General features: G+C 35.6%; 1 protein-coding gene across 1 annotated transcript in view; it reads left to right on the forward strand.

Annotated features, from left to right (window-relative positions):
• Positions 1 to 1193: 1193 nt before the first annotated feature.
• The window catches only part of LOC138708955 (facilitated trehalose transporter Tret1-like), a 245068-nt gene continuing 221400 nt past the window's right edge, over positions 1194 to 24861 (forward strand). Inside the window, exon 1 of the mRNA XM_069839344.1 lies at positions 1194 to 1473. Coding sequence (XP_069695445.1) covers positions 1442 to 1473 — 32 coding nt within the window. The 5' untranslated portion in view covers positions 1194 to 1441. The remainder of the gene's footprint in view (positions 1474 to 24861) is intronic.

The raw sequence follows: 24861 nt of genomic DNA on the forward strand, positions 1-24861 counted from the left end.
GAACTAACAAAGTCTCCTTAACCTTAAGGCAAGGTCTGCAAAGATGACATCATATGAAATACAGCCTACAAAACACAGCAATGGGGTAGGTGGAAAGAGAGAGGAAAATTGGCGAAACACCTTCATTGTTGCTGTTGCAGGTTTTGCGTGTTTCCTTAAAGTCTATCTTGTCACTTAAACATAAGTAAGATTTTCAAGTCTTGTTGAATATTAAACAATTAATAACTTAATAATTCACTTAATATTTTTATTTGTTCATATAACCATTTTTTAAAACTACTAACATTTAATGAGTTTTTTGGTTTTCACAGTGACTGCAATTGGATAATCCGCCGTGTCCTGAAACTTGACATTTCCAACGTTTCGAAACTACATACAGGTTCCATCGTCAGGATAAGACCAAAGAGGTCGCCTATTTTTTTGGGTTGTTACGCCAACAAAGTCTAGTATATACAGTCACGAAGATCAATATGTAGGAAATATGCATTCATAGATAGTTGCTAACCACTAGGATCGCTACTATCGCCCCATTACAGACAATGCGAAATAGTACCGGCACAGTCTATTGTTCCTAATACCCTCAAAACTCAAGCTTCGTGACTGTATATACTATACTGTGGCGCCAATCTCAGTCGTTCGGATTAGATAAACCTGTATGTAGTTTCGAAACGTTGAAAATGTCAAGTTTTAGAACACGTGGATTACCCAAAAGCCTAATTCCAAATATTAATATTAAACTTTAAATTATATTTTAATGTAAGTTCTTTTTACAAATATTCCACTGATACTAGAGAGAATTGCATACATTTACACAATTTTGCTAATTTTTGCAATTTCATGAATGTCCATTCCTTTCCATTCCATTGGTGCCAAACTATCAAGAAAAGATACCTTACTTAACAGTTAATAACAAAATAGGTACGTCGATTATGTTTTGTTGTTTGATTCCAGTACAGGTGAGATGTAATATTTACTCTAAAATTTTGCCACTTTCGTATACAACATGACCGTACGCAAAACATATTTTAAGGGTTTCAGTACCCAACGGATAGATACGGCGATATCTAACGGCAGAACTTTGCAACATTATATTCCCTCTTTTAGGCGTATTACTAGAAGTATCGCTCTTGCCCTGACCTTGAGCACATAGTAGGCGATGCTTCAAATCTATCACTAGGCTTTGATAATTCTGATCGCAATGGCTTCCAGTCTTGAGGTGGGGGAGAGAAATCTTGCAAAGTATAGACGAATCGAAAGGAGTGGTTAATTTTATTCAGTGTTTTACGCGTAATTTAGATGAGCTGTATTCGGTCTATTTGTGGGAAGTAGTGTTCGACTCTCGATGTTGTAATGGACAATCGTCTCCAGCAGTTTTTCTTCTAGTAGCTACATCTTCAAATTTTCCTGCCTGCAGGTTACACAACTGCCTAGCATCAATCAAATGTTTCGGCAAGCTGCTGGTCAAATAACAAGGTAAGATACCTCTTAACGTAGTAACAAAATTGTTGTGTTCATATTGTTAGTTTATTTAGATTGCAGAAATTAGCGCACTAATAGTTTTGATAATTTTAAAGTGAAAATTGTGGAATTTATGAGCATATTTTTTTTTGTGTGAAAATGGACTTGAATATTTAAAGATTTCCTAATTCTGGAGGACGACCAGACAATAGTAAAGGAATATGGCCCGTCGTTCTTACCATGTACAGTATTTCATTTCTCCTTGCTTGTGAGCCATTGTGTAGTCCTACTGGATCTCATCGTCTTCACAGGGTGTTCTACAAACAGGTCACATGAAATACTTCGCAAATATAATTGAAAGATGTACCCAATACTTAGGAATAAGTGAAGCACAACAGATAATAGTGAAATAAACCCCTTTGTACGTGTGCCATTACGCTAGCAAGACTGACGTCACTAAACAAAAATCACAAGATCTTGAAAATCCTACACAGATTCATATATGCAAGGCATAACAAAAACCTACACTAACCTAACCTAACTGTCAGAGATTCGTATATGTAAGGCATAGCTGGAGGACCACCCCTTATCGGCTGTCCACGACTGCTTATTCAATATATTCGCAGCTACCCTCCATATCTGGAGGCCGTCTCTTCTATCCGCAACCTGAGGACGCGCCATGCCGTGGTGATAGGGACCCACAGTACATTGAAGCTCTCGCCTATCAGGGCTTAAATTAAGCTGAAAGTAATTTGTAAGCCCTCGCCTAACCTGAACAACCTACCACTCTTTTATGCTAAGATGGATGTTTTCAAACAAACTTCGGTTCCAGGAAATTACGTAAAATCTTCTTTCCTCCCATTCTAAGACCAATATGGAAAGAACTTTCCAGACGGGTGTTTGTCTCTTTTATATATATATATATATATATATATATATATATATATATATATATATATATACATATATACATACATACATACATACATTTTAAATAGCATTATTGTAGTTTTTTTTTTTTTTGGAAAAGTTTTTTTAAATTTTTGATACCGCTTTTCAACTTCTAGGAATTTATAGGAGTTTATAGTTAATTCAGATGTTTTAGGTCCTATAGAATTTTAATAGAGGGATCCTGTGTACATGAAATGTAGAGATATCTGAATAACATACGTCTAGGACGTAGCAAACAAAATAGATACGGAGCTAGAAATCCTTTCCCTAATCATTATACTAGTACCACAGTCTACTATATACAGTCGCGAAGATCAATATGTAGTAAAAATGCAAACATGGGTAGTTGCCCACCACTAGGATCGCTACTATCGCCTCATCATCGCAGATCTCTCTCCTACCAGCCGACAAAATATGTTACACTTTCATTGTGTTCTTTTGGAAAAATTAACACCTTCTTTCCATTATTGAAATATTAAATGCATAAAGTTAATTTATTATTTTAATGAAAAATATTAAATTCAACCATAAACTCGAAGATACCTGCAAGAAATAAGTTAATATAATTTTTGTTTGTGCAAAACGAACTGAAATTTACTATAATATCTTCACTCATTCACGATTATAGCGATAATTAACTATGAAACCAATAAATATTAATTTGCATTTCTCTTTACAACAATAATAATGGAAATATGAATTAATGGAGTAACTTACGTGTACCGGTACTTGTAGTGTAGGCTTACTTAGTTAACAAAGTGGGATGATGTTAAGCAATAATAATCACACCAGAATTGGAAATAAAACGTAATCAATAAATTTTATTGTAACAGACTTTTTCTACGTCTCTAGTAAAAAACAAATAAAAATAACAACAAAATTAACAGCTATAATTAAAAACATCCTTTGAAGAAAAAAGTAGGCCTAAGCAATAATAATTCCACCAGAATTGAAAATAAAACGTGATCAATAAATTTCATTAAAACAAACTTAATTTTTCTACGTATTTAGTAAAATAACACATAAAAATAATAACAAAATTAATAGCTACAATTAAAAATATATCCTCTGAAAAAAAAAGTAGACCTAACCTTTATTTCTCTGGAAATTTAGCAGCCTAAGTGACAGAACTTTAACCGGTATCTAATGTCCTTTCGGTTAGACTGAAACATTTCATTGTGAAATTTAAGGATATAATGTATTCTAACAGTCACAAAGAACTTCAAATTAACAGTTTTGTTTCTGCACAGCATTCTTGTGGAAACCCAGGAACCTTTCTGAATCTTTCGGAAATCGGAAAAAGGACAACACTGGCCTCTTTCTCTTACTGTTGCTACAATTTATAGCACTACAAACGTCTCCTCCTTGTCCCATATTATTATTCCAATTATTATATTTTAGCCATTAATAATTTCATTATAACCAATAACGAACATTTCACAAGCATCAATGTGAAATACGCAACGAGCTAGCACTCGATAGAAATACGACACAGTCCAAAGTCGACCATGGACAGTCTATTGTTTCTAGTTGCTAACCGCTTGGAGCGCTTTATCACGAGATTTGCAAAAAAAGACCTCAAGCTTCGCGACTGTATATAGTAGACTGTGCTAGTACTAAAAATAATCCTATTTCTTTCTTATATCAATACAAGTCTTCTTTATTCAAGTAAAGATATCGGCAAATAAGAATTTATGTTTTGGTTACATCACATGTATGGCTTAGAATTAATTTTGTAGATTGTATGTGTAAAACGGTTAGATCAAATACCAGTAAAGAAGTCTTGAAAGGTAACCTGTTCGCGATGACGAAATACAAGTGCAGTTGTTCCTGTGATGTCACGTGAACATTTATAAAAAACCGTCACACAAAAAATTCTGGTAACGAATTGAGCCGTTGTTATCCGAACTCGACAGAGTGCAGACAACATTTACAAGGCAAACAAATTATAAATTTTGATTACAGAACGTTTGCTAGGTAACAAATTTCGCTCAGGTAAATACCGTCGATCTTTCACAATTAAGTTATAGATAGAACGCAATTACTGAGGAAATAGTGTATACCATTCGTTTCCTCTAGATCGAGCGTGGGAAGGTTTTGTGGTGCCAAGTATGGCCAGATATCACAAGCTGAAGGAACGTCAAAGATTAGAGCATTAGTATACAGCTGGCTTCCATTCAGTGCAGTTAAGTTCTTTGCAGTGCAATATAAATTAGGAGAGCGAATATCCATTTATGGTAGTACAATTACGAAGAAATCGACAGAAGTGTTGTGCTAAGTTTCTTCGTAACTATCCTGCCGGCCAACAACCATCTGAATCATCTACACTGCTCCGCCGATGTAGTGGAATGCGTTTGAGTCTAAAGAAAGCAACACGACAGTATAATCTAGTCTGTTGTAACGAGAATCCAAGTCCCCGTATACCGGTAAAGCATCATGTCACAAACACGTTCACGTCTGAGTATTTCTGACAAAGTAAATATTATTCATTGCCTTGGAAACGGCGCAGATGTTAAGAGAGTTTAAGGTGATATTTCTTTCTTTTTTACTTTCTTTCTTTCTTTCTTTCTTTGTCTTTATTTATTTATTTATTTATTTATTTATTTATTTCATTAGTTCTTAATTTATTTACTATTTTATTAATTTACTTATTCACTATTTACTTTATTTATCTCTTTACCTGTTTGTTTATTTATTTTATTTATTTACTTATTATTGTATTTTATAGATATGAGCCGTTCAGAGCAGAAGTGGTGCAAGTCAAAAATGGGTAATGAGGGTTAAAGTAAACATTCTGTAAAATACAGCGCAAAGTAGCAATTGGTATGGTATGGTATGGTTTATTCTCACTCAAACTTTTGGTCCTGCTGGCCCTTCACTTATATAGTATTCGGGCCAGCAGTCCCTTCCATATACTATTTACAACTTGTACAATACTCGATGTTAATGACCGACATCTCTTCATCATTTAATGTTCACCCACTAAGTCTTTCATGTTCGTTCACCACACTTCCTATATTTCTGCGTTTTTTAAATATTCCTTCTTTCCCTCTACTCCTACCTTCTACTATTTCCTATTCCTAATAACAACGTAACAATTACTTTTTCTATTCATCATTTTTCCAGACCAACTTATTTAACATATCACTACAATCATTTACTGTACTATAACTAAGCCTACCCTCTATTATTTGCTTTACATCTATCTATATTACTTTTTTTTTTCCTACTGATACCTATCTAGTCTAGTCCTACTTTTAGCTCCTCTACTCTTCCTATATTTACAATACGTCCTACTCATTCCTACTAATTAAATTACTCATCATGACCCTTCTCATACTAAAACACTATTCACCCATATTCACTGCACCCTTAATTAATCCTTCATTCCACTGACACACCATTTCCTTAGATTGTATGCTGGTTTATCCTTGCTGCTCTCCGCCTTATCCCTATCGACTTTCTTTTGCACATTAACCTTTCCCAGCTGTTGTCTCACGTTGCCTACATTTCTTTCGCTGACACCACACACGTCTACATTTCCGCTCCTATTCATTTGACACATTACACTCTTGATGTGACGCAAAGTAGCAATTAATATTCAATTTATTTAAACTATTAGTAGTCAGTGCATAGCAAGAAGGACATGTTAATTGCTACTTTGCGCTGTATTTTACAGAATTTTTACTTTAAACCTCATTACCCAACTTTGACTTACACCACTTTTGCTCTGAACGGCTCATATATTCTAGGAAATAAAAAAAAAATTGTTTTAACGTTGTATCAGATTCACTTTTTGCAATGAATTAACAACTCTTAAATACCCATTTTCGGTATGATCGATTTTTTACTGTCCATAATGTTGATAGTTTTCATGCTGTACCTAACCATGATCGAAGGGCGAAGGTATATCTTGCACAGAATTTTGAGGTCGTATTTTTCAACTATATTGTAGTCTAAGGGTTACGATGAGAAACTACTAAGCAGAAGGTTTCTGAATTTATTCCCAGTGATTCCAATACATAATTAGCGTAATTAATATAGTTGTGTGTTGATATAAATGTGGAGTGAAGATAGTAAATAGTAGTAGGAAGTGAAAAGAAAGAGAGAAAAAGAAAAGGAAAAGGGTAGATTGAAGAGAAAACAGAAGAGTTTTTAATTCCTCAGCCCTTATACTTCCACAATCCCGTAAGACACTTGAGTTAATGCATAACTGGCATATGGGAAAATCTGGCGACTCCGGCATTGTGCACATAGGCGGAGAGAGAAGTGTTTCCTTTTTTTTTGGGGGGGGGGACAAAGCAAAACCATAGAATTCCGATATAGCAGGGTTATGGGGGACATCATTTACCTCCTTCTCCCGATATAGCTTAAACGTGGTACCATCAGTGGTAACATAAACTTTTTATATGAAGCTTACCTTCCTGAAGACATAATAAATTATAAACTCTATTTTATTTAATCTCGTCTTTAAGTTTACACATTATACCAGAATCACTTTTCTTTTTTCTGCATTGTTGTGCAGTATGTTATTCATATTTCTCCAAGTATCGGCCTGAACACCTGCAGACTTCTAACACATGAGTAGGCCTACAGGCTGTTACAAAAGAAACAATACAGTACTTCCATTCCTCAAATGAGGTATAGAAATTCTTATACATTCAGATACTGTATTTAAAACATATATTATAGTCCAGACACATGATCTGAAGACATTAATTCGTCAATTTAAGCACAGAAACTTAATCATAAACAAAAGCAAGAAAAATCTTTTGAATTCAATACTTTCTAACATTAATAGAAGAAAAAAGTTCAGACAAGTTTGGGGGGCAGTGCTCCCCATGCCCCCCCCCCTATAACTCCGCCTATGATTGTGCACTTATTCCAATAATAATAATAATAATAATAATAATAATAATAATAATAATAATAATAATAATACACAAAATTTAAAATACGGCAATGTAAATTGCAAGTAATTTTAATAATGAAACCCCCTTGATAAAATTCTGCGTACGCCACTGGTAGTGGTGGTAGTAGTAGAAGTAGCTAAGATGACAGTAAAAACAGCAACGTTAGTAGCTGGTATTATGATGATGTCATTTGCACAATACCATTTATTTCTGTTTTTTTTTTTTTTTTTTTACACCGAAGTCCGCAAGAAAAACATGCGTTGCGTAACAGAATTGAGGATTCCTTGGAAGCAGAAAACGAATCAAGCGTTCGCTGCATTGTGACGTGCGAATCCTTTTCTTCCGGACGTTGGAGGGGATCTTGGAACAAACACTACGGACTCCTTGCTGCAGTCCTTCCTTCCCATGCACTGCCAGCACGAGCGAGCGCCACACAATGACAACAATGCGCGCGACGGTTACTTTTTCACACGGCCGGCCGGGAGCAGGAGGGCTGCAATAAAGAGGCGGCCAGCCTCTTCCCCCTCGGCAAGGAAGTTGAGGCCTGACCCAAACCATCTGCCTCCTTGGCTCGCCAGGTCAGCAACAAAAGAGGTCCTTTATTCAACCAGTTGTCGTACAGCGCTGGCACAGAAAGTAGGCACAGAGGTGCTAGAAATCCTCCAGACGCTGCGACCAGTTCACATGGCGAGTGTGGGAAAAAATACAGCTAGCAGCTGAGGATACAGGCAATTAGAACCAGCACGCTGCAAAAAACAACAATAACAATAACAATTTTTTAAATGATCATAATACAGGCTTTCTCATACAGTATCTCATATTACAGTATCAAAGTCCTTTGACAAAGAATATGATAAAATATTTTATCAAAGATCTGTGGTACTTGTGTTGCCAGGTATTTTACGGTTTCTTCCGTATTTTACCCACATTTTCGCCAGTCACGTATTTGATAATATTTCTCCCGTATCTATCTATCTATCTATCTTGCAAATCTAGTCTTTCAGGTGAAGCTCCCTGTAAAGCAGATTTGAATAATTTCAAGGGAAAAATTGTTCCGGGGCCGGATATCGATCCCGGGACCTCTGGTTGAACGTACCAGCGCTCTACCATTGAGCTACCCGGGAACTCCACCCGACACCGTCTCAACTTTTCCCTTTATATCCACACGTTACTGTGTACGTTAACAGAAAACCACAATTCCAAGTCACACAGAGATTGTGTGCACTCGTTGTGGGTCTCTGGCGTTTCGTCAGCCCACGCGAGTTGTGTGGATATAAAGGGAAAAGTTGAGACGGTGTCGGGTGGAGTTCCCGGGTAGCTCAGTGGTAGAGCGCTGGTTCGTTCAACCAGAGGTCCCGGGATCGATACCCGACCCCGGAACAATTTTTCCCTTGAAATTATTCATATCTATCAATCTATATCTATCTATCTATCTATCTATCTATCTATCTATCTATCTATCTATCTATCTATCTATCTATCTATCTATCTATCTATCTATCTATCTATCTATCTATCTATCTATCTATCTATCTATCTATCTATCTATCTATCTATCTATCTATCTATCTATCTATCTATCTATCTATCTATCTATCTATCTATCTATCTATCTATCTATCTATCTATCTATCTAAATGGTAAATATGAATAGTGATATGATGCTATGAAAGTTGCTCTAATTACAAGTGAGGGTACATAAGAACAGGTCCTAAACAGCAAATATTGCCATCTTGTCAGTGTTGCCAACTGTTACCAGATATCATCATATAAAGTAAAATCGCGACCCTACGTACTGAATGACTTATTTACTTGCCCTACACTTTACCATTATGCTAGAAGGATATTCTAAGTACTGTGCTCCAACCACGAGAAAGTCTCTGCGGAATGAAACGAAGCGGGAAAATTATGTGAATGAATGTTAATGTCATAAGGTGTCATAAGGTCACACACGTGGATACACGTATCTCTATTGGCTCGCTCTCACAGCACAAACAATAACATTGTTACACACATATTTATACTACCCTAGTTAAAAAATTGGATCACTGTTAATCTCCTGGTCTTTTAATCCCTCCATATACGAAATAACATATGCAGGAGAGCGCATGGTTTTTAAACTGACGTTATAACGGTAATGTTATCTATCTACTTCGCTCCAATAGATGACGCAATAGTAAGCACATTCCTTTCACGGTTGATGTCCTGGTTGGAGAACAATAATTCAATAATTTTGTAACATATTTTCGTAAGCAAACTATACGAGAAAGAGATCAACATGTTAGGTATTTTGTCTGGCAATATGAAATTCATTGGTTTGACTAAATAATTGATTCACGAGACCTAACCTAAAAATGTATTTTTTTGACCATATGAAATTATTAGTACTAACTGCGAAAACCGAATATAGCCATGAAATTTATGCTTAAGAATACTTACTCATAATATTGCTATTCTAGTTATAATTGCTGTCTCCGTGAGCATGATTTTATTCCTTCTTCAGTATCTTCTTTCGGTTAAATCTGAAAGAACAACGCCAGTAGAGGAAGTTATCCTCACTCTCGCAGCACGCTTTACGCTTTCTTGGTGGAGTTGCTGCCATGCTTTCTCCTCTCTTTGACATTATTGTAATAAAAATCTAAACACGAAAGAAATTCATTAAAATGTGAAATTGTATTTCTATCGATTACCCACCTGCATTATCACACTCAAGTATGTTATATTTATTTACACTTGCCTGACTGTAGTTTTGAATTGTAACCACAATGCAACACATAATAGTACATTATGCAACGAGCCTATAATGAAGGTAATTAAGAAGCGAGTATGGATATTTATGAAACGAGCGGAAGCGAGTTTCATAATTTTCATACGAGCTTCTTAATTACCATTATAGGCGAGTTTCATACGAGTTTTTATGCTCGACCATATTTCTAACTTGGTATTATTAATTTTCTTTGTATCTGACCTAGACCAATGTCCCGTATGTTGTGAGATGTGCGCAGACGCGAAAGTATTGATTTTTTCCGAGGAACAGATGTCCACATTGACCTTGCTAGGCTATAAGAACCCACAGAGATAACATTCAAATTAAAATAGACATTGAAAAACGAGATGACAAATTGAATTTATTTGAATATTATTTACAATTAACGCTAATTTATTATAGTAACAGAACATAACCTTCTGCGACAGTATTGGATTTCCAGCCTCCGTGACTTTTCGCTAATTCTCTTTCGATTGCATATCCGAGAATAATCGATACTTGCGGTTTTATAACGGTAGAAAGCCTACCTGTCATTGGCTGAACAGTTGTAACCTGAGTCGTCATTGACTGAAAGACCTGACCTTTAATGAGTAGGTGTACTTTAATGACATGCATTAAAGGTCTGCTACCAGGTGTATAATTACTACATTTCGGCATGGTCGAGCATAAAATAACTATTATGTATTCATATTAATATTGCTATTAATTAATTATTGGCGGCCGGGTAGCTCAGTTCGTAGAGCAGCTGGCTACGGACTGGAAGGTCCGGGGTTCGATCCCAGGTGGTAACAGGTTTTTTTCTCGTTGCCAAACTTTCAGAACGGCCCCGAGGTTCAATCAGCCTCCTATAAAATTGAGTACCGGGTCTTTCCCGGGGGTAAAAGGCTGACAGAGCGTGGTGTCGACCAGACCATCTCATTCTGGTGCCGAGGTCGTGGAAAGCATGGGGCTCTACCTTCATGCCCCCCAACCAAGTGCCTTCATGGCATGTTACAGGGATATCTTTTTTTACTTTTATTAATTAATTATTTGTATGTTCAAATTTCATTAGCTTCCAGTAACAGGCTCAGAAATCTAGTACAATTTTAATTTCATGGAACTCCAATCTGTCTCAGTTGCCAACATTAACAGTTACAAAATCACTACCATTTGTAGTATTTGTCAGTATCGAAATTCGAAACGAAGTTGGCAAAAGAAAATTCAACTTGCAAACTGGAAAATCACCTCAATCCACTAGCATATGTAATAATGGGGGAAAAATGTTAGGATTCACCCTTGGGGTATTTAGTAAGCTGACCCGGACTATAGTTATTTTAAGTTTAGTCTACAATGACACATTCTCATTAAATTTCAAACTGGTTTGTTAAGGAAAATTTCAATATTGTAAAAGTTTCTGAATGAATACAAAGCAAGTGGTAAGTATTAATAGAGCTATGAGATTCAGTGGGTCTGAAATGGGCAGGGCATGTAGTATACGTATGGGTAAATTCAGAAATGCATATAGTGTGTTAGTTGGAAGATCTGAGGGGAAAAGACCTTTGGAGAGGCCGGGACGTAGATGGGAGGATAATATTACAATGGATATGAGGGGGTCGGGTATGATGATAGGGACTGGATTAATCTTACTCAGGATAGGGACCGATGGCGGGCTTATGTGAGGACGGCGATGAACCTCTGAGTTCCTTAAAAGCCATTTCTAAGTTAGTTATTTTACCTGATTGACTAGTTAACATCGTTGACGTTATATCAATTACTGGATTGTTTAACGTCAATGGAATTATATTGGAGTGTAGGCTTTCACGGCCGGCGTCAATAGTAGAACAGTTTTCCGGGCTATGAGGCCGTGGTCTGTTGGTTGTGAGACCAAACGTTTCGTTCACTGCTGCGGTGAACATCTTCAGTGGTGTCTATTGCTGGTGCGGCTGGTTCTACTGCGTGTGCCGATTACAGTCTGCGCTGGCTGCATTGTTGTATATATAGTGCGGGAGGGGGGGGAATTGGTGATACCGAGAAGGTATTTGGAGAGATGTGGCCCAGGATTCGCCATATATTATCTGACATTCTCCTTAAGGTTAGGGAAAACCTCGGGAAAATCCCAACCAGGCAATCAGCCCAATTGAGAATCGAACTCACATCCAAGCGCATCTCTAGATCAGCAGGCAAACGCGTTACCTCCTGAGCTATGCCGGTGTACTAAATTTATAATTTATTAATTATCCGAGTTTGAATATGTGGCATGAAGATAATGGAGATTATCATTTTGCATCATCCACAACAGCTTACTCGTATCTTGAGTAATAAAAGAAAAGAAGAAAGCATAAATTTTGGACTAGACCAAGTCTTGAAGAGAGAAATGTAAATGGTAGATTATGTACCATTAATTCCTTGTAGAAACAAAATTGCTACCAATATAATCGATAGATATTTTTTCTTCATAATATTCTCTCTCTCTCTCTTTTGAGGAAGTTTACAATTAAATTTTTCATTTTTCTCTTCTGTAAATTCTCCTTAAATATGCTTAGACTAACGTTCTCCATTTTGGCATATATCGGTATATTTTGAGTTGAAAGAAATCCACAGACACTAAAATTCTCGATATAAATCGATAAGTTTAACCGAAATGTAGGTTGCCTACTTACAATACACGTTGTTCTGCGAATTGCAAAACAATAAAAGACGACTTAGCTTCTCCACTCAGGCAACAAATATTTCTACGAAGAGAATGTTTACCATTGATCCTGTATTCTTCTTTCATCTTACTCTCCTTTATAAAAACACGCAACTCCCACTGACATCTTATTTCTGTTTTTGTCAACAATATATATATATAAATTGGAAACATCCTGGAAATTTTACAGCGACTAAGAAGTTGATCCTTTCATTTTGATTGTTCGTATCTTCAGACGTATGGTCCCTAAAAGAACGATAAGTTGTATGTTATATAACAAATGGAAACAAGATTGAAATATTAACAGTATAACTGGGATCGTTCATAAATGCAGGAACAATTATTGCAAAAACATTTGTTAGGAATATAAGACCCTTGTCTGCCGATATAGTCAAAGAATATTGATAAAAGTAACAAGGAAACCAGAATCCCTTGCAAGTAGTTCGAATGACAAATTTTATCCGGAAGTATTATTATTATTATTATTATTATTATTATTATTATTATTATTATTATTATTATTACGGAGCGGATGATGATGAAAAGTAGTCTTATTTTTCACATTAGGACGATGTCTATTAAAAAAAGTATGTGTGATGTATCTTGTCTCACTGTGAAATGAGAGAGAAAGGAGATGTCTTACTTCGTCTATAGTATTATGGCGATGGGGAAGTGGAGCGATGCCGTCCATCCATCCAGTGGCGGAAGGAACTAGTTGATACATTCTGTAGCGCAAAATAAAATTACAAAATATCTCTCTTCGTACTGTGTAGTTCCGTCACTGAGCTTATCTTTCAAGAAACTGAGTTCCGGCAGCCTGTACAATAACAAGGTTTTGAAAGGAATCCTGAAAGTTTACAACCCTCCTATAATCTCCACCCTCATTTGAAGGGACTTGCTTTTATTGCTACTGAGACAAGATAAACCTTACCAGGTATAATATAGAAATCTTTTCTATGTTAATATCAACGTAAAAAAGTAATTTCTTATATTACGTTTTTTTACGTTATTGCACTAATAGGTCAGTTTTATATTTTTTTTTCGCATTTTTTTGGTCATTTTTAATCCTTTGAAGAACTTTTAGATCATTTGGAATACATTTTACTTTTTTCTTTACCGATAGGTCTGTTAAATCATTTTCTAACCAAATAGGTCAGTAGTACTTTCCTAATGAATAAGTGAATAACAGTGAAGTCTGAGTTTTATAGTTTGGAACAAACTCTAAAGTCCATCCCTCATTCCACTGAAGGCTTCACTTTACAAAACGGAAGTAATATAAAATGCTTGACAGCAGCTTAGTTTAAGTGAGGGCTTTGACCGCTGCTGTTCTTTTGTCGGTACGAGAGTGTCTTAGAATTTATGTTTGGAAGGGGGAAATTTTCACCATGTCCTGGACAGGACGTTATGTTCTCAACATGGTTCGGAAGGGATGTTTACTGTTAGTAGATAGACAGTATTTTTAACAGAAAGATTGCAAGAATGCACGCTGCGCCCACAATTTGTTTTGTCATTCACACTCCCTCTTCTCGAAGATCTGTTAACAAAGTGAAGCGCGGAAGGAGGAGGAGATGGAGAATGAAGGCACTGACATGGACACTCCTGATTGAAACACATTGTAGACCCTCATTAAAATCTATAGTTTTCCCTTAAAATCTTCATTTTGTTGCATGTTCTTTTCCTTTATCTTAGCCAAATTCCAGGAAGTTGCCTCCTCTCTCCGAGATAAGTAGGGCAGTCATTGAAACAAGGTGACTAATTTTTAAGGAGTTCTGGTGCGAGTACGGTGAATAGTATTTTAATGTCAATTTCTTTTAATTTCATATCATTTTTCCATTAGTTTAAGGGCATTTTAATGATCATTTAAGTAGATTTTTAGTTCATCAACATCCGCCCCCTAATAATAATAATAATAATAATAATAATAATAATAATAATAATAATAATAATAATAATAATAATAATAATTATTATTATTATTATTATTATTATTATTATTATTATTATTATTATCATTTCTGATGATGAAGAAAAGGAAACTAAAAATTATTCAAATTTCGTATTACAAGTTTTGTACTCACTCAGAAACTGTTACACATCTCTTCATAACACTATCTATTTCGAAACAGAAATAATTGTTTGCTTTTTCATCCAAATGAGAACACACTACAAAAGTTACAATTCTAGACCTAACCAAGACACTTGGAAGACTAAGGCCCAGTTGTATAAAACTCCCTGTGTAAAGATCAACTTTGATCGAAGATCGGAAAGTGAAGTGAGTTCAGACACTTCTTCTATTCTATAAAACTTTTCTGCGATCAAATTACCTTGGTTCAAATGCAATCTAATTTCACGTGAAGAGGATATGGCAACATCGCATAAACATGTGAAGTATGTGATGCGCGCGCCATGTTGTACAGGTTTGTTCAGTGTTGCCAATTTAGCGACTTTAACTGTTTTTCAACGACAATTTTTTTTTTACTTTTATATTGCTTAAATAGGGATTTAGCGACTGTTTTAGCACCCCATAGAGACCAAACATAATCTTTCTTTGTTGATAATGAGAAATCTAGCGACTTTCCAGCTAATTTTTGGCGACTTTCCGTACACTCTGTTGGAGACACTGGTTTGTTTCGTGCATTGTAAATAATGGCGGACAATAACAAGAAGGTTGATCGTTCTTCAAATTGTTATCATGTTATGGTGTTTGATACTGCTAAACATAATAAAGCTTTATAAAACGACAAATCGAAAACTTATGAATGTACCTATCATATCCATTAACAATTAATGGTTGTTATAAACATAATATAATTATAAGTTATGTTATTTGATATTGCTGAACACGATAAAGCCTTATAAAATATAAGAATGTTTGTGTATTTTTAAGGCAAGAAATTGAAATATATATATATATATATATATATATATATATATATAAATGTAATTACCATATCTATTAATATTAATAATAATGGTTATTCTATTTGCACAATCTGCCACTCGTATATCTCAAACAGAAAAGAAATAACTGAACTTGGATCATCTAACTTAATCGGAGAAATTTCTTCAGTCAAAGTTGGCTTTAGTTTAAGACAAATTAACTTCAGATTAGACTTTATACAACTCAAAATTCCAAGTTCAGCTAGAACGAGGATCAATTTAACCTCTGATCTAAGATTAAATGGTTTATACAATCGGCCCAAAAAGATCTCTCTATATGTTAATCTTACATTTCACGTAATAGCACCTACAATAGCTTCAAACGATTTTAAATGTGGTTTGTTTGTGTATCTTGAATGTACACGTCATAGCTACATGTATAAAATTTCCCATTGGCAAGAAAATGGAATTTCACAGCGACATCAGGGCTCAACGGTCATATAACATGGAACGTGCGAATCAGGCAGATAGGCTTTTTGTATATTCGTTATCCTGGAGAACAAGAACCCTTCTTCGCACTTCATAACGTCTTTACAGTCACAATGGCTACATTTCATTTCTCAGCCCGTCTGTGTCATACTCGCTATTCTCAATATGATGATTTTCCAAAAAGTCGCATTGAATTACCCATTTTATGTTCCAAAAAGTCATTATCACGTTGCCTGAATATGATTAAGATTTTAATTTTTTTATTAACGTGTGAGAATGTTTTGCGCCACTGTTTTGGCCAAGTAGATGCAGTGATTATTGACTTTTCACGCGCATTCGATGTAGTCCCAACACGATATATTGTTGGTTAAACTACAATCAACGGGGATGGACTTCAGAGTGCTCCAGTGGATCAAGGAATTTTTAACTTGTCGCACTCAGAGAGTACGGGTAGGGGAGGAATTATCGAACCCAATTGAAATTACTTCCGGGGTCCCGCAGGGGAGTGTCTTGGGGCCTCTTCTATTCTTGGCTTTTGTAAATGATCTGCCAGTTAATATCTTGTCTAGGGTTCGCTTATTCGCGGATGATTGTATGGTATACAGGGAAATAAAAAGCCATGAAGATACTACTCTTCTCCAGAATGACCTCAATAGAATAAATGATTGGGATATAGCCAACAAAAAGAAAATAAATTCTCTAAAGAGCAAAGCCATCAGCTTTACAAGGAAAAGAAATAAAATAGTCGCATCGTATACGTTAGGAGGTGAAACCATTCCGGAAGTTAACAAATGTAAATACCTTGGAATAACATTTAGCAGCGATCTGGGCTGGGGGGAACACGTTACAGACACAGCGGGAAAAGCATGGAGAGCATTACACTTTGTGATGAGGGTACTAAGAAAAGGTTCTGATAAATCCAAAGAGATTGCATATAAATCACTAGTACGTCCAGTAATGGAATATGGTGCTGCATGTTGGGATCCTTACAGATTAGAACATATTAAGACACTGGAAAAGATTAAAAAACGGGCTCTTAAGTGTTGTCGGAAAAATTCACCATTAAAATGGGACACACTCATGGACAGGAGAACGCGAATTCGATTATGCGCACTGTTCAAAACATTCAGAGGTGAGCCTGCCTGGAGAGAAATAAAAACTAGGTTGCAGCCGCCAAATTACTCTTCAAGGAACGACCACTCATATAAATTGAGGGAAAGGAGGCAGAGGACGGACACTGGAAAGTTTTCTTTTCTCAATCGTACTATCAGGGACTGGAATGCTTTACCTGCAGACTTACTAAAGGCTTTACCAACAACCAAAAATGCATTTAAAAATAGGCTTAAGGACCTTACTAATAGACGGTAATTATACACAGTATTTAAAGGGTGTAAATGATATGTTGTTATTGAAGTGTTGTATCAGTGAAGAATTATGTTGTGTCAGTGAAGTGTGTTGTATCAGTGAAGAAGTATGTCGTGTCAGTGAAGTGTGCTGTGTAAGTGAAACGTGTTCCTGTCAGTGAAGCTTTATAGTTTATAGTGGCAGTGCAAAGAATTTGAACAGTGAAATGTTTTTGAAGTGTTAGTGAAATCAGGATAGAATCAGTGAAATGTGTCGTAGTTCCATTGCAGTGAGTGAGTTGACAGCGAAATGAGTGTAATTTGAAAGGTACTTGTACAGATATGAACATATCATACTGGTGGTTTTAGTTCGATCTTAGTTTTAAGATACAAATTAGATTTATTTCAAATGTTATTTTAAGTGATCGTTTCATTTAATTTAGTATATTCCCTTTTGTTGTTGTTGTTATTACTATTATTATTATTAATTATTGTTAGTATTAATTATTAGTATTATTATTAATTGTATTTTAAATTAATAAGTTTATTATTGTCATTATTGAGTGTAATAAGTTACCACTGCCACCGGGTATATATCCACTGCAGTGTGAATAAATACATACATACAATGTTCTACCGCTTGGATTCTGATTCGAAATGATAGGCTAACATCCACGATTCATTATACGTCACAGAACTTTATACAAATTTTATTTCAGTCAGATATTCAGACCACTACATATTATAAGCCTTGTTTCTTCGTTATTATTACTTGTAATGTCCCTCGGTACCCATCTTGACAGTTCAGACGGTTGTGGGCACTTGAATGCACAGTTCCCACACTTTCATGGCATTTGAATCCCATATCTTAAGAAAATACCCTCTTGATTTCCCTACTCACCTGTAGTGTCAAACGCCGACATTGGAACTTAGACTGGTCTTTAACCGTAACATTCACCACTTTTAAACATATCAACCCAATTATGGAAATTGGATTGGCCTGAAAAGTTTGTAATTAGAGACATAATTCTGTTGATAATAATCATTTTTACATAATTATAAATTATTTTTTGTTTCAAATTCATGAAGACAACGGCTGCTTTAATTTTAAGTCGTTTTTATGACGACATATTTAAGCCCTGAAACTTCTGCGTCAGTAAGTTTTGTGTAAGGAGATTATTATACGCCTATAAACAATAATGCGCGACAAAAACATTTTTTCACGGCATGCTGCATATGTCATTTCATTTGTCATTTTATCATAGATAAATTGAAGGGTTCAGAACCATAGTGGGCCAAGCGCCATTTACTAAAACCGTAGAAAACAAGGGTTAAAATGAAGTTATTACCATAATTCAATGGAAACATATAGCAAGTAATATAAAGTATACACATTAAAACGTCGACCTGGTTGGCGAGTTGGTATAGCGCTGGCCTTCTATGCCCAAGGCTGCGGGTTCGATCCCGGGCCAGGTCGATGGCATTTAAGTGTGCTTAAATGCGACAGGCTCATGTCAGTAGATTTACTGGCATGTAAAAGAACTCCTGCGGGACAAAATTCCGGCACATCCGGCGACGCTGATATAGCCTCTTCAGTTGCGAGCGTCGTTAAATAAAACATAACATTTTAACACATTAAAACAAAATAATATATCAATCTTCATTAAACTATGATATTCACTTAACTTTAACCCTTGCTTTCTCCGTTTTTAATAAATGGCGCTTGGCCCACTATGGCTCTGAACCCTTCAATTGTTCGAAAAACGCCGGATTCGATTGTTTGTAAGTCACCATTTTATGATATTTAATTAATTAGAGATCTGTATTGTTTTATTAAAATTAATTATTTTTAATGTGTATCATTTCAGGATTAGGCCTAATTGACTTGTAGATAATGAATATGAAAAATATCCACCCAAGAGTTAGCAGAAATCAGAGTACATATGCAGTAAGATAGATAGACAAATGATATAGCCTACCGAAAACATACTTCCGTAAAAACCTTGAAATATATTTTTTAGCTTCACTATAATCAGAGGAAGTAAAAATGAACTTATTTTCTGGATCTGACAGAGTAATCAATGATTAATAGAAAAGCTGCTAAATATCTGGTACAATGACGATGTGCAGTTCTCTCATTAGCAGCACGATAATGAGAATTTAATAACGAGAAATATATAAGAGGTGGATGGATAATAAGGGATTAATAGGCCTACAGTATATAACTTACAGATTTCTCTTTATAATTTGACCATGTCTGTAGTTCTGTCGAATGTCATTACCTTCAAGGTTGGGTCAAGGGTCAATATATATGGCATCATTGCACCGCTATTAAGTGGAAGATTCGACACACGAAAAGAGAGTGTAACGCGAAGAAAATATAAAGTCAAGCAATTCCCAGGAACAAAATCCATAAATTCGGAAAAGAAAACGTTGTGGAGTAGGACAGCGTTAAAAGAACACACGATTTAGCCTACTACTTTAAAAATCCTCACGGACTGGCTTCCTGGGATATCTGTAGTACTTAAGGATCCTGTCGTAAGAAAGATGTAGGTATAATCAGTTTTACTACGAAATATTTTACTTAGCGGTTGATTACGTTTGCGCCAACTATGGTTTGTGTCTGTCGTGAAATATGTTTCTAGACGGCGATTTATGTAATGGAGAGAGAAAGGAACTGGTCTCCCTACCCCACTATCTCCTGGCTTAGTTACCTCATGAGTGACACCTTATTGGTGTCATTTATGAGGTTCCAACAAGTCTTCGGATAGGTGACTAAGCAACAATATAAGCGCCAATGATTCATTCATTCATTCATTCATTTATTATATTCCATAGATCTTACATAAAGCAATGAAGCTTTAAGATGTGGAACAAGTCAGAATTTTACAATATTACAATTACAATTTTTACTAATTTTTACAATATTTTATAGTTTTTACAGTTTTACAATTTAGTAATTTTCCACAATTTTTACAATTTTCTGCAATTTTTTACAATATTTTGGCGAGATGTAGTGAGATGAGGTGAGGTCTGAGGATTCGTCAAAAGATTACCCAGCATTTGCCTTTTGGTTGGGGAAAACCTCGGAAAAAACCCAACCAGGCAATCAGATCAAAGGGGTGAAATGAAGTGATGCCAAGGATTCGCCATAGACCATCCGGCTTGAGTCCCACGGCTGGGGAAAACCTCGGAAGAAATCATTCAATGAGACCAAAGGGGGATCCAACCCAAGCCCGAACGCAGCTCCGGATAGCAGGCCAGCGAGTCTGCCGACTGAGCTACATCGATAATGTAACTAAAGCGTAAACCTAAACATAGCAATAGGGATAAATTAAAGCACCTCTAAGAAAATTTGTCTACACCGTTCCAAACAAAGTTTTGTCGTGAATAGTGTGAGAAAGATAAAGTATAATATCGAAAAATATTTTGTGCGAGATCGTGCGTATTTGCTTGTTTTCCGCACAGAACCAATACGCGGTAAGTGTGAAATACCACATTCAGTATTCCCAACGTAACACACATAACAATTTCCCTCTTCTTACCGCTTAAACGCGACATTCATTTTACTTCTTTAGGCTTTTAACATATTATTTTTAGAGACGTTTAACATAGTAATAATTATAAATTGGAAACTTACCACTGCAATTTCACCTAAATTGCAATGTTAATTATTGTTTTTAAATATTTGCAAAAATTAAGTAAATCTGCTACTCCACGAAACTTATTGCATTCCTGATACAAGTAACATTAAGGAAGTCGTGAAAAAATCAACAAGATTTCAGATGCGGATGTTATTACTGCAATATGTTATATAAATAATATTGTTAGAATATTAAAATGAAAAATAAATCATTACATAACCTTACCGTTTGTTTTAAGTTCGCATTTATAGACTGGGGGGGGGGGAAGACAGACGTATATCACGGCTTGCTGGAGAATAGTAAACACAGAAAACATTTTAAAGCAACAATGTTGAAGAAAGATATTTTGGTTTTCCGAAGTTGCCGTCATTAAACAGAAACAAACATGGAGATTTCATTGCAATTAATTAGAAATTCGTCTTTCAGGTATGTAATAAACGATCTTCGCACAAAATAATGTACGATACACGAGCGGTATGTTTGTTTTCATGTTCTCGGAAATTAAAAAAAGCTCAACTACGTTTCGCTTTTTCAATCTTTTCCTCGACCATGAAAACGTCAACATACCGCTCTTGTAACGTATATTACTATTTTTTATAGTAAACAATGGTGAAATATCAGGGAGCTGTATTTATGAAACTTGTACAAGTAGAACTAACTAACGACAAAATCACAGATATTTTAAGCCAGTCTGGAAATCAAGCACATTCATGCATTGAACATTCAGGTACTGGATAGCCATGTTTGACGATATAGCTGTAAGCCTAAAACAGAGGAACGATTAAAAGAGAAACCGAGCGAGATAATACATACATACATACATACATACATACAAGTTCTGCTCGTGGGCAAGTCTTTCACTGCAAACCCAGCTTCTCCAATGTTTCCTATCTTCTGCCTTCCTCTCAGTCTCCGCATATAATCCACATAATATATCTTAATGTTGTCTATCATCTAATATCTTCTTCCGCCCCGAACTCTTCTCCCGTTCACCATTCCTTCCAGTACTTCCTTCAGTATGCAGTTTCTTCTCAGCCAGTGTCCCAACCAATTCCTTTTTCTCTTTCCGATCAGTTTCAGCATCATTCTTTCTTCATCCACTCTTTCCAACACAATTTAATTTCTTATTCTGTCTGTCCACTTCACACCTTCCATTATCTCCATATCCACAATTTAAATGCTCCTATTCGCTTCTCTTCACTTCGTCGTAATGTCCATGTTTCTGCTCCATACAATGCCACACTCCACACAAAGCACTTCACTAGTATCTTCCTTAGTTCTTTCTACAGAGGTCCGAAGAAGATGCTCCTTTTTCTATTAAAAGCTTCCTTAGCCATTGCTATTCTCCTTTTGAGTTCCTGGCAGCAGCTCATGTTACTGCTTATAGTACACACCACGTATTTGAAGCTGTCCACTTGCTCTACTGCCTCATTTAAAATTCACAAGTTTACCTTCTTTATTTTTCTTCCTATGACCATGGTCTTCGTCTTGTTGGCATTTATCTTCATCCCATACTGCTCACAGCTGTCATTTAGCTCCAGTAGCATATTCCTTAGTATCATCTTCTCTTTTGCTAACAACGCCATATCATCAGCAAATCTTATACAGTTTATTCTTCTTCCTCCTACTATCACTCCTTCCATTACGATCGTAATTATGTAAATATTGCTTCTGATACCAGAGTTTTTTCTTAATATGTTTTCTACAATATTTCATGTATTAATTCATAACATGGAACAATAATGTTACAGGAAAGAAAATTACAGTTTCGGGTAAATAGCCAACTAAAGTTTTAAAATAAATACTTGGCTTCTCGTTTTCAAAATTTATCCGCATATCATCAGCTAAGTACCAGATCTCATCGTAACAATTTGCTCATTATACCCTACCACAAGCATCTTTATATTCTTCATCCTTTACAGTTTCAGTTGCTAGAAATTGGAACTCGCTTCCGAGTGATGTAAGGGGTTGTTGGACAGTAACTTCATTTAGGTCAAAATTACATAAATTATTGCTTAACAGATTAATTACTGATTAATATTTGTTACTTATAATGGAACTAGCTCAGTTGGTAGAGCAGCTGGCTACGGACTGGAAGGTCCGGGGTTCGATCCCAGGTGGTGACAGGATTTTTTTCTCGTTGCCAAACTTTCAGAACGGCCCCGAGGTTCACTCAGCCTCCTATAAAATTGAGTACCGGGTCCTTCCCGGGGGTAAAAGCGGTCAGAGCGTGGTGCCGACCACACCACCTCATTCTAGTGCCGAGGTCATGGAAAGCATGGGGCTCTACCTCCATGCCCCCCAAGTGCCTTCATGGCATGTTACGGGGATACCTCTACCTCTACTTATAATGAAACTAACATCTATTCATTCTTATTATTACCATTAATTCCTCTAAATAGAATACAAAACCTCTAATGTCAAAATTTCATTATATTAATATTTTCATTATATCAATATATTTTAGATTTATATTTTGCTTCCTGTAACATAGTTCTAGTAAACTTATGTTAAATTAATTCTCATCATTTAACCAACTAGCTGTCTCAACTTAATTATAATTCTTTACATATTGCATATAGGCTGAATTGAATTACATTAGGTCATAAATTAAGTTATTACTTTTTCTTACAGGTTTATCTCAATTTAAATAAACATGTACTAGTCGTTAAAACTTAACTGAAGAATATTGCTGAAGAATCTTTTAAGTATATTGTAAATATTCATAATTTAAATATGTATATAACTACTGTATTGATTAACGCTGGTTGAGTGAATGAGAAGGCCTTATGGCCTTAACTCTACCAGCGAAAATAAAACATTCTATTCTATTCTATTCTATTCTACCAGTATTAATAATATATACTTATTTCTCATATCTATTATTGCCGATTGAATTGAGTCGAAAGTACTGAATATGAACAAAATCCGTCCGATAGTTAAGAGAAATCTCTGTGCACAAACGGAGAGACAACTAGATAGCCGAAAGCCACTTCTTCGGTATTGAGTGCCAGAAACGTGTACAGTATTTCCGTGCAAACCTCTAAATTCAGTTTTTGCGCATCATAATTCGTTTTCTTTATACTTGCAGTTAGTATAATGATGAGAAAGTGAGGTGTGTGGATTTGAACATAGGCTGTCTTGAGCTGATCAAGTTTCCTATTCCAAGCAACGGAAATAAAAAAGTCGAGCGGCGAACAATCAAAGCGGTACGAACAGCAGTTGATAACCTGTGTGGAGTGGGATAAGTTGCAGAGTTGGCCAACACTTGTAACTTCTCCTTCTTAAAGGAAACAAACACATTTTCGGCATCGCATGTTGAGGGCTCTTAGTCTTGTGTTTAAATCAGTCTTTTTTTTTTTTTTTTTAAGTTTTATTTCCACCTTGTTACTGTTCATTTCACTTGTGATGAGGTTCTGCCCCAATGTTAGTTCTTGACGCTGCATTCTAGGGTTGAATTGAATCACTAAATACGAAAAGAGAATAAGTCACCTTCAGTTAGTTTTGAGAAAAACACAAATAACTTCTGTACACAACGAAACCTAAACAAATTGCATCGAAAATATTACTATGAACCAATCGTGACTACATAAGATATTTATGTAAAAACAATGTGTATTTCTCAATTTATCCTGCCCTGTAGAAACAATTTTTATGTGTGGACTTCTTCCCTTTTCATATCTAACGAAATATATTGTAAAAAATATTAAACAAAATATATCATTATCTCTATTATTCAAATCAAAAG

This window comes from Periplaneta americana, chromosome 11 (assembly GCF_040183065.1).
Source record: "Periplaneta americana isolate PAMFEO1 chromosome 11, P.americana_PAMFEO1_priV1, whole genome shotgun sequence".
Lineage (NCBI taxonomy): Eukaryota > Metazoa > Arthropoda > Insecta > Blattodea > Blattidae > Periplaneta > Periplaneta americana.